General features: G+C 39.6%; 1 protein-coding gene across 7 annotated transcripts in view; it reads right to left on the bottom strand.

The window, feature by feature from the left end:
• Positions 1-12,086, bottom strand: part of TANC2 (tetratricopeptide repeat, ankyrin repeat and coiled-coil containing 2) — a 398,932-nt gene that overhangs the window by 51,900 nt on the left and 334,946 nt on the right. For all 7 annotated transcript variants that reach the window (XM_066262672.1, XM_066262671.1, XM_066262670.1 and 4 more), the window contains one exon: positions 2,209-2,317. In XM_066262672.1, coding sequence (XP_066118769.1) covers positions 2,209-2,317 — 109 coding nt within the window. The remainder of the gene's footprint in view (positions 1-2,208; positions 2,318-12,086) is intronic.

The raw sequence follows: 12,086 nt of genomic DNA on the forward strand, positions 1-12,086 counted from the left end.
TGGCTAAAGTGACAGTGGGTCAAACAAAACTTAGTATCAATTGTCTGCTAATGTGGTTTTTATTTTATGGTACAGAAAAGAGAGGCACAAATTTCTTTGCATCTGATCCTAGGCAGATGGTGGTGCTAAAAGCTTAAGTGTTTAAAGTCGTGATGCTTAAAAGTTAAGTTTCCTATCTAACTGAAGGATAATGATCTCAGAATTTTTCAAAGCAGCAAATATTTTTTGGTCCATCTGGAGCGGGAATGAGCCACCCTGCCTGTTATTTTAGTCCCACTCTGCTCCCACTAAGTAAGGTCACTGGGTAACATCATTTTTTTAGTACAGTGATTTGTTAGATAACACAATTATGATTCAAATAAAGGACCTGTCACTGTGGGTTAGCATCTGTCTATCTGATGAATAGGCTCCTCTCGCTGTGAGCTTACATACTAGGAAGGAATTGCTAGGCTCTTGGGAGTTGTCCTTACTGGCATCTTTCCCTGAAAGAGAAATGTTTTATCTTTCACAGTAGCTCCTGCAGGAAGTCCAACCCAGAGAACTATTTCAGATACCTGTATCTCTCAACCCTGAATCAGGAAAAGTGGTCTGAAGAGACTGTAGGGACTAAAAGTGGAAAACTATGGGCTGGAAAAATCAGGAGAACATTTCCTCCTCGACCTTTGTCTTTTTACCATATACTGCTGTCAGCATTATAAATTCCTTGAGATTAGGGGCTGTATCTGTCCTGTTTTTGCAGCACTAGTTCCCAGGACAATGCCTCAGGAAGCGCTAAGCAAACGAATGCATACGTGCACAGTGTGTGATGAGCCCTCCTCTGGTCCTCCATTCCAGTCTGTGAATGCCGAGAGGGAAGCTGATGCTATAGGGTGCTTAAATGTTTTGAAACTACTGAGAGAAAAATTGCGATTATAATTTGAAGAATGGGGAAAGTAGCTCAAAGGAAGGTTCTTGGTTCCAGAAAATCACAGCACTAGGAATATTAAAATTTTCACTAAAATGGCTATATTATGGTGGTAAAAATAAGCCAGTCAGAGAAAGACAAGTACCATATGATTTCACTCAATGTGAAATCTTTTTATTTTTATTTTTAACAGAGACAGAGAGTCAGAGAGAGGGACAGATAGGGACAGGCAGACGGGAAGGGAGAGAGATGAGAAGCATCAGTTCTTTGTTGCGGGTCCTTAGTTGTTCACTGATGTGCCTTGACCATGGGGCTACCACAGAGCAAGTGACCCCTTGCTCAAGTCAGCGACCTTAGACTCAAGCCAGCGACCATTGGGTCATGTTTATGATCCCACGCTCAAGCCAGTGACCCTGCGCTCAAGCTGGTGAGCCTGTGCTCAAGCCGGATGAGCCCACACTCAAGCTGGCATCCTCAGGATTTCAAACCTGGGTCCTCCGCACCCCAGTCTGGTGCTCTACTGCGTCACCACCTGGTCAGGCAATTGTGGGCTCTAATGGACAAAATGAACTAACAAGCAAACAGAGACAGATTCATATATAGAGAGCAGGCTGATAGCTGTCAGGAGGTGAGGGCTGGGGGAGGGGGGTGGAAGGATTGTGTGAAAAAGGACAAAAAGGAAACTCATGAACACAGACAACAGTATGGGGATTGTGGGAGACGGTATACAGGGGATAAATGGTGATGAGCAAAGACTTGACTTGGAGGGGTGAACACACAATATTGAGTATAGAGATGAGCTGTAGAGTTGGGCACCGGAAAGCTGCATAATTATATTAACCAGTGTTACCCCAATAAATTCGACTAAAAAAATAAAAATAAATAAAAAAATTAAAGAAGTAAAAAGAAAATAAGAATTATAAGAAAACTGAAAGAGCAACTGCTCTCAGTGACCTTTTTTGGACATTGTGAAAACGTGTAACTAATTTCTACAACATGATAGTCCTCAGGAGATCATAGGTCATATATTGAATACATATATATGTGTTTCTCACCTAAATAATAATACATATACATTTCCTGGAAAGCCTAGCAACCCACTAAACTGGGAGATGATTAATGTGGTTTTCTTTCCAAAGGCCAAGGGAGAAACAGGACATACATTTTAGGAAATGGACCAAATTTGTCACAAAACAATTTCAGAAAGCAAGGACTTCACTGAAATAACAGTAACTTCATAAACACAGTGTTAAGGAAAGCAAGCTGGAGATGGGAAGGGAAAAGCCTCTAACATCTCTAATTACCTTGAAAATGTGTGCTTTGAGGATGTGGTGTCCCAGTTCAATAGTTTGCTGTCGGTTTAGTTTTCCATCTTGGCGGGAAAACCAGAAGGCAAGTAATGTGTGACCACTCCTGCAAAGAAAATGAGACTTATTTTAGAAAAGTTAAGGCCCCCAATTCTGCTTTGGGTGGAGGACTGTTCAGGTCTAGCTATACCTCTAACAAAACCGTCTCATTTAACCAGTTACTTAGGGAAGGATACCTGCTACTGGGCAAAGTATACTGAATACTGAAAGGTTCTTAGCTTTTACCAGTCCTTTACCCAAATCACACGTATGAATATCACAAAATGTCATCGCTAGTTAGCTTACACCCATCCCACACACAGATGGTATTAAAAGATTTTCATTTTTATTTTCTGTCTCTACTGTCGACTACTCTTATTTCACCCAGGCTTTAAATGTCAGTGTTCCTCAGGATTTCATTTTTGGTTTGAGTCAAGATACACCACCTGTATCTGTATCTTTTTCTTTGATTACACTTCTCAGACTTAGATCAACAGACATCCAACTGTCTATTGGATTTTTCCACCTGGAGGTCTCCGAGTACTGCAAACTCAACACGTCCCAAACTGGATTAACATCCTCTTCCCCAAGTCCAGTCTTGTCTGATCAGCAAGTACCCTTTCCCTTACAGTAGAGAAAAAGTAGTCCCTTCTCTTTGGAGCTGCCATCACAGACGCTTCATACCTCTCACAGAGTCTCTGCCACACTACTACATGCTCTCTCCTCCACTAGACGAGGCTTCCTGATAGCCTCCATTCTTCCCTATCTCGTTTTTAACAGATTCCCAATCTATTATGAAAGAGAAAAATTCCTTTTCTGCCTCTGCATATTGTCTTATCTGCCCATGGAGCCCAGAACAACCATGCCTTCTTATGATCATGTGGCAGCTGAACTAAGGGAATGTAGAAAAATAGAGCATGAGCCCTGACTGTACAGCATTAGAATTTGCCCTAATTTTTTTAACAATTTTTATTTATTCATTTTAGAGAAGAGAGACAGAGAGATAGAGATAGAGATAGAGAAATAGAGAGATAGAGATAGAGAGAGAGAGAGAAGGGGAGGAGGAGCAGGAAGCATCAACTCCCATATATGCCTTGACCGGGCAAGCCCAGGGTTTTGAACCAGCGACCTCAGCATTCCAGGTTGACGCTTGATCCACTGTGCCACCACAGGTCAGGCAGCCCTAATTTTTAATTTTCTTGTTATATGAAGTAATAAATTATTTAATCCGTTTGAGTTGTAATTTTCTATTTCTTCCAGCTCAAAGCATCCTAATGAAATACTCCTTTAAGTGTGAATGCATGTATGGATACATATGTGCGTGTATATGTATGTGTGTAAGTCTAGAGTTAGGATTCTATTCATATTTATGACAGAAATTGAGTAATTTATATTCTCCAGAGTTTCTAACATAGCATATTGCTTATAAAATTCTCCATAAATGTTGGAAGCAAAAGAAAAGTGGGCATTAAAGAAGAACCCTGGATCACCTTTGGGATGCACCTTCTCACCACAGTGGCTCTAGTCTGTAGAACTGTGGACAGCTCTCTACTCCCCACCAGGTTAGGTCGGCAGAGTTCTTTATGCCAGTGGTAACACAACTCTTCTATTCCTTTCCTTTGAAGTGTCATAGGAAAGGGAAACAAACCCAGGGTCTTCGTTTGAAATCCTGTGAACTAATCCAACAGAAGGAAAAAGTAGCAAGTAAATTTTTGTTGGTAATGCTTCACTGAAAGGAGGCCCAAATGTCTACTAGACGATTTTCTCTCACAGTGAATGCTGGCTACTCTGTCAAGTTTAACATTTGAAGATAGCTCACACTGAAGTCTGAAAAACAAACACATTCTTTATTTCTTTGTGGGTTTTTTGTTGTTGTTGTTTTCTTTTAACAATTTCAGTAAAGCACTTGGAGAACAGGGGATGGGAGAGATCCCTTCTTATAGAAATCTCAGGGAGATTTCATTCCAGTAAGATTAAAAAAAATTCTACCATATTCAAATCTTGAGCTTCATAGAATTTCTGATTTCTAGTGGTTATCTGATTGAATAAGAATAACCACAATGGAAGGGAAGTTATTTAATTGAGAGAATATCTCAGACAAGGATAGCCTTCATGGAACCATCAGTATCATCTGAGGGTATGAGTCCAGGGTTGTTTCACACTTACAAAATCTGGAAATTGCTACTGAACTTTATTTATCCTTCTAAAGCTCTATTTAGTTGGCAGGCTATTTTAACAGAGTCACAGGTAAATCAGAAGATAATGAGAAATATTCATAAGTGCCCTATTTTCAAGTTCTCAAAATCCTATCTAGTTATTAACACTGAAATTATTGTAGTCTCGCTGGTGTAAGAATTATTACTTTAAGTAACTAATCCGTGGCCTGTATATCGTGACTATAACTCCTGAATACAGGCCTCTGATCTACTACCTATGCTCCAAGCCATCAAATGAGAATCCATGCTTATCAGAATTAAGGGAAAAAATTCATGTCTGACAAGGAAATTCATTTTCAATTAGACACAAAATTGTTGATTTTGCCCTAGTGTTTTCATTGTACTAGTGTAACTAAGAAATTCTGGTAAGACATTTGCATTTCTCTCGTACACATTTCCGCTAACTACAGATAACAGTGTTTGCTTTGTTGTTGTTGATCAAGCACTGAGGCAAAACAAGCAATAGGCTAAGACAGTGGTTGGCAAACTCATTAGTCAATAGAGCCAAATATCAACAGTACAATGATTGAAATTTCTTTTTAGGGCCAAATGTTTTAAACTTAAACTATATAGGTAGGTACATTGTTATTAACTTAATTAGGGTTCTCCTAAGCTGGCCTTTGTGCCTGCACTCAAGGGGCCAAAGAGCTACATATGGCTCTTGAGCCACAGTTTGTCGAGCAGGGGGCTAAGGGAAAGATGAAAGAGATATGCAGTTCATTTCTCTCTGGACACAAGCAAATTATATTACCCATAAAAGAACGACTGATTAGCTCACTGGACTCAAAGCTCATGGTTTTCAGAACACAAAGGGTAAAAGCAATTTACATGATGTGCTGGCATTTCCATTTGTGCCTTACTGTTCTGAGAAAACATGGTGCCACTGGATGACCTATGGTCTGAATGTGTTACTCTACCCTGCCTACATTTATTTTTCTTTTTCTTATCAGTTTCTTATTCCTGAACTCACTTGTTTTTGACTCCTAATCACACTATTTTCTAAAATCACCAGTGCCTCTTAATTGGTTTTCTTTTAGCTTTTGATCTTGTTTCTTTTTTGTTTTCCCCATCCAGCATTAGATCTTATTGACTACTTACCTTGAAACTGTCTCTTCTCTTGAAAGCTGTGACACTACCCTGGTACTTTTCCTCCCATTTCCTTTAGTGATGTAACTTCTTTGCTTCATTCCTTATTTGTTTTTCTCTCTTGGGTAGCTCTCATCTAGTCCCCTGACTTCAAATCTCACCTTGATGTGAATGGCTCCCACAGTGAGATCTCTAGCACTATGATGTCCTTTTGCTTCTCTAACTGCCTGCTGGATCCCTCTAACTCCAAATGACCTGTCAAATAACTGTTTGAAGTTGAAGCGTTCCCTTCAAACAAAATCCTCTTAAGACTTCTTTATTTCTTGAAATATTGCCTCTCCCGGCATAACACCTAGAACGTTGCTCTCCTCCCATCACACTTTCACTCCTGGATAACTGCAAGGGTCTCATTCTCCCTACCGTCTGCTCCCCCACCCCTGTCAATAATCGACGTTGCAGAAACCTGGTCAAAATTCTGCTCAAAATTATTCAATGACTTCATATTTCCTCCTATATGCAGTCTAAACTCCTTAGTGTGATATTCAAAGCCTCTCCACAATTTGTTCCTTGTCTATTTGTCTGTCTTGACCTCCTTACTTTGTACTTATAATTCCAGACAGAGTAAAGAATTTTAAAGTTTCAAACACAAAGCTTTCCCTCTGCCTGGAAATTTTCTTCCCTGTTTAGTTCATCAGGCAAACTATTTCCCATTTTTCATGTCTCAGTTCACACCATCTCCTTTGTGAAGCCTTCCACGGTCCTTCCAAAATCAGGGGTACTTTTCCTTGGGTTTATGTTGTACCTGGTATACATCTCCAGGACAGCCCCTATGCATTTGTTTGCATTACAGTCTGCCCACTAGACTGGTGAACACTGAAGTCATGTTTTTTTTTTTTTTTTTTTTTTACTTATGTACTCCTAGGAAATATGAGTATTTATTTGCAGAATGAACAAATAAGTAGTAATACTCATATCTTATGGTTTTCAAAACACTTTAAATATTTAGATTTTTACAAACACTTATACTACAGGCATAGGAGTAACTATTACTCCTGATAAAGTAGAAGACTGAGAAGCAGCCAGATTAAAAGGCAGATCCCAGCTCACATGGCTAGGATGTAAACGAGGAAATGAGGACCCAAGGTCTTCTGAAATCTAGTTCCATTACTATACTGGCACAATTAGCAACTTGGTTTTCACTTCTGGGAAAATTTGGGTGAAAAAGTCAACCAGTGAAGAACAATATATTTATTTGTACAGTATAAATTCTGAATTCTTAACATAATTAAAATTAGAAACTGTTAATTTTGACATTTTTTTATTGGTATTTTGGGAGTAGTTAAGAAAGAAATAGAGCCCTACTCAGTGTGATGTGATTTTTAGGTATGAAGGAACACAACTATGTTTTCTCTCTATAACTAAAGATGATGGCAATCAAAATTAACTTTAATGTGGGTTCATATGTGATTACAAAGACCAATGGGGGCAGTGGTGAGGACAGAAGAATGACTTTAGCATAGTTCATATAATGAGAGCACTCTATAATTCATTGACCCTACAGACTGTCCTGTCTGCATTTACAGGGCTGCCTCTTCATCTCAGAACCAAAATTAAACCTATGTTCAAATCCTAGTTCTGTCCCTTATAAGCTTTATAACCTTGGATAAACTATTTAACCTTTCTGTAAGACAGATTTAGCTCTCAGGATGCTGGTGAGAATTAAGAGACATATATTAAGTAAAATATATTTTATATCTTCTATAGTAACTAGTATAGTGCTAAACTAGAGGAATGAACATTAACGATAAACAACTTTAACCATAATGGAAGATGACAATGTGCTCAAATAGAACTTTACACCCTAACCCCACTACCTTTAGGGTCAAAAGGAAAATACTAGAATCAGGGAAAAATAATTGGGTCTGGGTGCCATTCACAGTTAAGTCAATGCAGGAAAACTCAGTAGTATAACTAGGCAGAGGGAGGTAATAAGGACAGAGCTAATGAGTCCCTACGAAATAAGGTAAAAGTTAAGCTAACAGGAGGAACATAAATTTTTCATGTAGACCAGAGGTTTACAGAAGAATATTAAGCCTTACATTCAAGACACATTTGATTTTAGATACTTTGGGAGAGAAACATTCACAAGTCATAGCTGAAGATTCTTCTGCCAGCATTGTCTCCTGTCACCTATATCCTGGATATATACATGCTCTAACAAAAGGCAGAGAAGGGTGGTATCCAGAATAGTAGAGGGTAATCCTACCTCCATTCTCATTTGCAGTCCTTCCACATGGATTATTTGAGACAAACGATACTCTCCCTCGGACATCTACAGATTTCAAAGCAATGAGGGGCTACCCTTACATGACCCTGTTTCTGTCTATCTCAAGAGTTGAGAGCTATGACGTCTCTGAGAGGAAAAAGACTCTAAAGTAAGAATCACCCTCCCTTTCAACCTCCCATTTAACAGTTTGGAAGTTAAATAACTTGTTTTATACAAAACATACAATGGCACTATGTTTGTCTTTCTAAGAGATTTCACTTAGCACCCCAGGGAAATAGCTAGTCTTAAAGTTTCTATTTGTAGCAATGGAACATGCTAGCAGATGAACTGAAATATTTCTAGATGGATGTTTTCTCCATTGTTCTGGTTGTAGTCACTAATGTGTACTCATATAGATTTCCTTAAGTCTTGCAACGACAAACTTGATATACAATACTTTAGTGTTTCAGAGAAACAATACTGAGGCATTTTGATATTCCTCTGTGTGGTGCTTACATGGGATAAGGTGATATAGTTACATCTAGCTGGCAAGGAATTGCTTGCAATCTAGAGCCTATCTTATTTATCTCATAGTTTGGGCTGAAATAATGTGCTGGTGTGAAGTGTCTTTATATTACAGAGGTATATGTGGGGAATTATTTAGGGAGACCTAGTGAAATCAGAATTATGGGGGTGACACCCCTTTCATTCATTCTGATCATGTGTCTTAATCTCTAATCACAGTTTCTCTTAATTCCCCAAAGGCACTTCGGTCTTCATACTTTCTTTTGTTCCTGCCATTACCTTTTCTTATCTGTCTCCAGTGCTCTCCCACTCCAATGCTGCTTAATAGAAAACTCATCCTTCAAGGTTGAACTCGAATGTCACCTCTTCTGCAGAGTATTTCCTCTCTGTCTAGGTGCCTATGGTACTTTGTAGCATGGCATGATTATTGGTTGCTATGTGTCTGACTTCCCTTTAGAGGGCAATGGCTTTAATGCTAGGGGTGTCTTATTCACCTAAATTTCTCTAGTGTACAGCACTGCCTTTGATGTAGAGTAGAAGTTTAATAAATGTTTCATGAATGAATAAATGCTAAGCAGGTGGGTTCCAGGAAGAGCAACATGAGGACTTCTAGGTCTACTTTTCAATTCACTACCCAGTTCAGCCTTGAATTTGCTGTCATCTCTGCTGTTGCCATTGTTCAACTGTGAAATGAGTGTGACTATGACTCACAGACTGAGAATAGATTGACAATCCCGATCTTTTTTACCTCTCATTTAAAAAATTCTGCCTGCAGTTAAACTTTGGTGATTTCTGTCATACAGTCTGCTTGCTGCTATCAAGCCTCAGCAAATGACACCCACACATCTTTGCAAAAGTTTTTCCTTCGTCTTTACCTTATCAGCCAGGAACTGCTTTGGCATGTTCTTTTCATGGCTTTCTCATAGAACCTGAATACAAAATACATTTCTAGTCAGCCTGTCTTATTGTTTCTTTTTCAATGTGTTAATGAATGATGAAAAGTGAAAAAGTGAAAGTAGCAAACTATTAGTAAAGTATGCCTAAGATCTACCTTTGTAGAAATGGGTGGACAACAACATTATTTCTTTTTAAACATAGACTTTAGGGAGATTTACTGTTTTCTCCCACTTTGCCTCAGTTTCCTATTGCCTTTCTGTTCTGTTAATGCATCACTGGCCTTAGGAAAATGGACGCCTCGACAATGAAGTCTTTAGGCAGCTGGCAGGGCTTCATAAAGCAAAAGAGCTATGGCTCCATTGAACTGTCGCAGTCTGAAACATCAACAGCAGGCACAGGAAGATTTATTACTTCGCTCTTCCTCCTCCATGCTCCTTAGCTCTTTGCTTAAACTACCTGTACAGCACTTTGCCTTGAATTGTAGCTGTTATAAACGTGCCTGTTAAAACCACTACGCTTGTAAATCCTAGTAGACAAATCTATCTTACTCATATTTGTATCCTGCAGTGCTTAACAGAGTCTTGACTATATTACATAATAAATGGTCACTGAATGCTTGCTGAAACGCATGTCTTCACTTATTCTGACATATGGTAACAATGAACAAAAGCTACTGTCTTTTCACCTGTGAGAAGAGTTTCTCAAATATTTTTAGTCGCAGGCTTAAAATTAGTACCACTTAGGCTGGTGACATCAGAGAAATGGCGCTGTGAGAAGTGCTCCCGATACCTCTCCCTGAAACTTCAACAAAATCAACAACTAGAGACAGAAAAACAATCTCAGGAGCATCTGAAATACACATACATCAAACAAAAGTACGATCAGGCAAAGAGGTAGCTGAATATATAATCCACTCTGAAGGAAATAAGACAGAATGGAGTATTCCGCTTTCCTCACTGACCTGAGCAAGGGCTGCTTTCACTTGGAACTGAGAGAAAGTGAGGGCTGGGGGCGTAGAAAAAGCTGGGCTAGGGCAGAGACGTTCAAGCCGAGGAGAGAGTGTGCCCACGGCTCAGCCCACATGGAGCTAACGCCAGTGGCTGACCCTGGCAGAGGTGGGTGAGCAGTTGCCTTGTTTATTCCCAGTATCTCGGTTGGCGAGTGTGGGCAGTGTGCGAGTGGATCCACCAGGCACTTTGGGTGTGAGTGCTGCGTTCCCGGACGGAGGAGCTGGGTCGGAGACTTGTCAGTAGTGACCCTCTATGTGGGTTATGACCAGAGTTTCTGAAAAATCCCAGCTTCCCAAACAATAGCGCACGGGAAGTGCAAGAAAGCTGGCTTCCCTACACCGACCTGTCTGGGCGGGCACCTCTTGCCAGCCATACAGGCTAACAAAGCACACTCCTAGGGAAGAGAACTGCAGAAGTGGTGGGGAGAAGGGCGTGCAGGCAGCTTGCAGACAGCCTCTGGAGAGCAGACCTGCGGAGTGCTGAGGCATACTAGACATGCCCGGAGGCTCATAGAAAGACACCTGAAAGGCAACTGGCTCCCAGCCCTGCCTGATTACGCTGGCAGCTCTGGCTGGCAAAGCCTTACCCAGAACCCTGATTGAGTTGAGTGGGGATAGAGAGGGGTTTTGGCATCTCTTAGAGCCTCTTGCTCTCCAGGCAGTGGCTGTGGCAACTTCACAGCTGGGTCCCAGGCTATTGGTTCAGGAAGGAGAGATTTGGGGAAAGGCTCCAGGAAAACGGACTCTCCCATTGTTGGAGCCTGCAAATGCTAACAAGCCCTGCCTACCAAAGAGACTGAGGCCTAGTTTATATCATCACCATAGCAACACAACAACAAATCTCTGCCTAAGAGTGCCACAGGGGCAGAACCTGGGGTACAGCGCCACCGGCCAAAAGAGAGAGAAGAAAGAAAAAGGAAGAAGATAACTTCTCAAAACCAGGAAAAATCCACAGTCTTTATAACTTATTCCATTTTTTTTCTTGTATTTTTTTATCTTTTTTTTTTCCTTCTACCTTGGTCATTATATCCTCTTTCCATTTTATTCTTTTCTTTTCATTTTGAACATTATTACCCATAGGTGTTATATTTTCCATTCTTTTTTTTTTCTATGAGTGTTACATTCCAAAAACTTACCTCAATTTTTTTTCTCTCTTTTTGTTTCTTCTTTTCTCTTTCACTTTTTCTCTCATTTGAATCTCACTCACAAACAAATTATTTTATTCTGGATTCAAATTTTTTCTTTGTGGCATTTTGTGTGCTTTTTACTTTGCTTTTTATCTCTTTAGCCTCTCCCCCAACTCCGGCTCTCCATTCTAGTTTTTGTGCCACTTAATACAATAGAATTTTCATTTTTCACTGTATTTTTTTTCTTTTTTTCTTTTCTCTTACACTATTTCTCTCATTCGACCATCATTTACAAACAAATTATTTTATTCTTGATCCAAATTTTTTTCCTTGTGGCATTTTGTGGGTTCTTGCCTCATTTTTTGCCTCTTTGTCACTCCCTCCCTCCAACCCAGGCCCTTCATTCTACGTATTTTTGTTCCACTTAGCACAATAGAATTTTCAGTTTTTCATTGCATTTTCTCAAAAAAAAAATTTTTATCAGCTCTTATTAGTGTTATTAACAATACCACTCTCAAATGCCATTAAAGAAAAAGAAATAGAATATCATGGATACAAAATACAGTGATGTAGCTCAGATAGATAAAGAAAAATCTATAGAAAAAAATTTCAATAGCTTAGAAACCTTGGATTTAAATGACAGAGAATTTAAAATTGAAGTCCTAAAAATACTCAGGGATATACAAGAAAGTACAGAAAGGCAATTTAGG

The sequence above is a fragment of the Saccopteryx bilineata genome, chromosome 2, assembly GCF_036850765.1.
Source record: "Saccopteryx bilineata isolate mSacBil1 chromosome 2, mSacBil1_pri_phased_curated, whole genome shotgun sequence".
NCBI lineage: Eukaryota > Metazoa > Chordata > Mammalia > Chiroptera > Emballonuridae > Saccopteryx > Saccopteryx bilineata.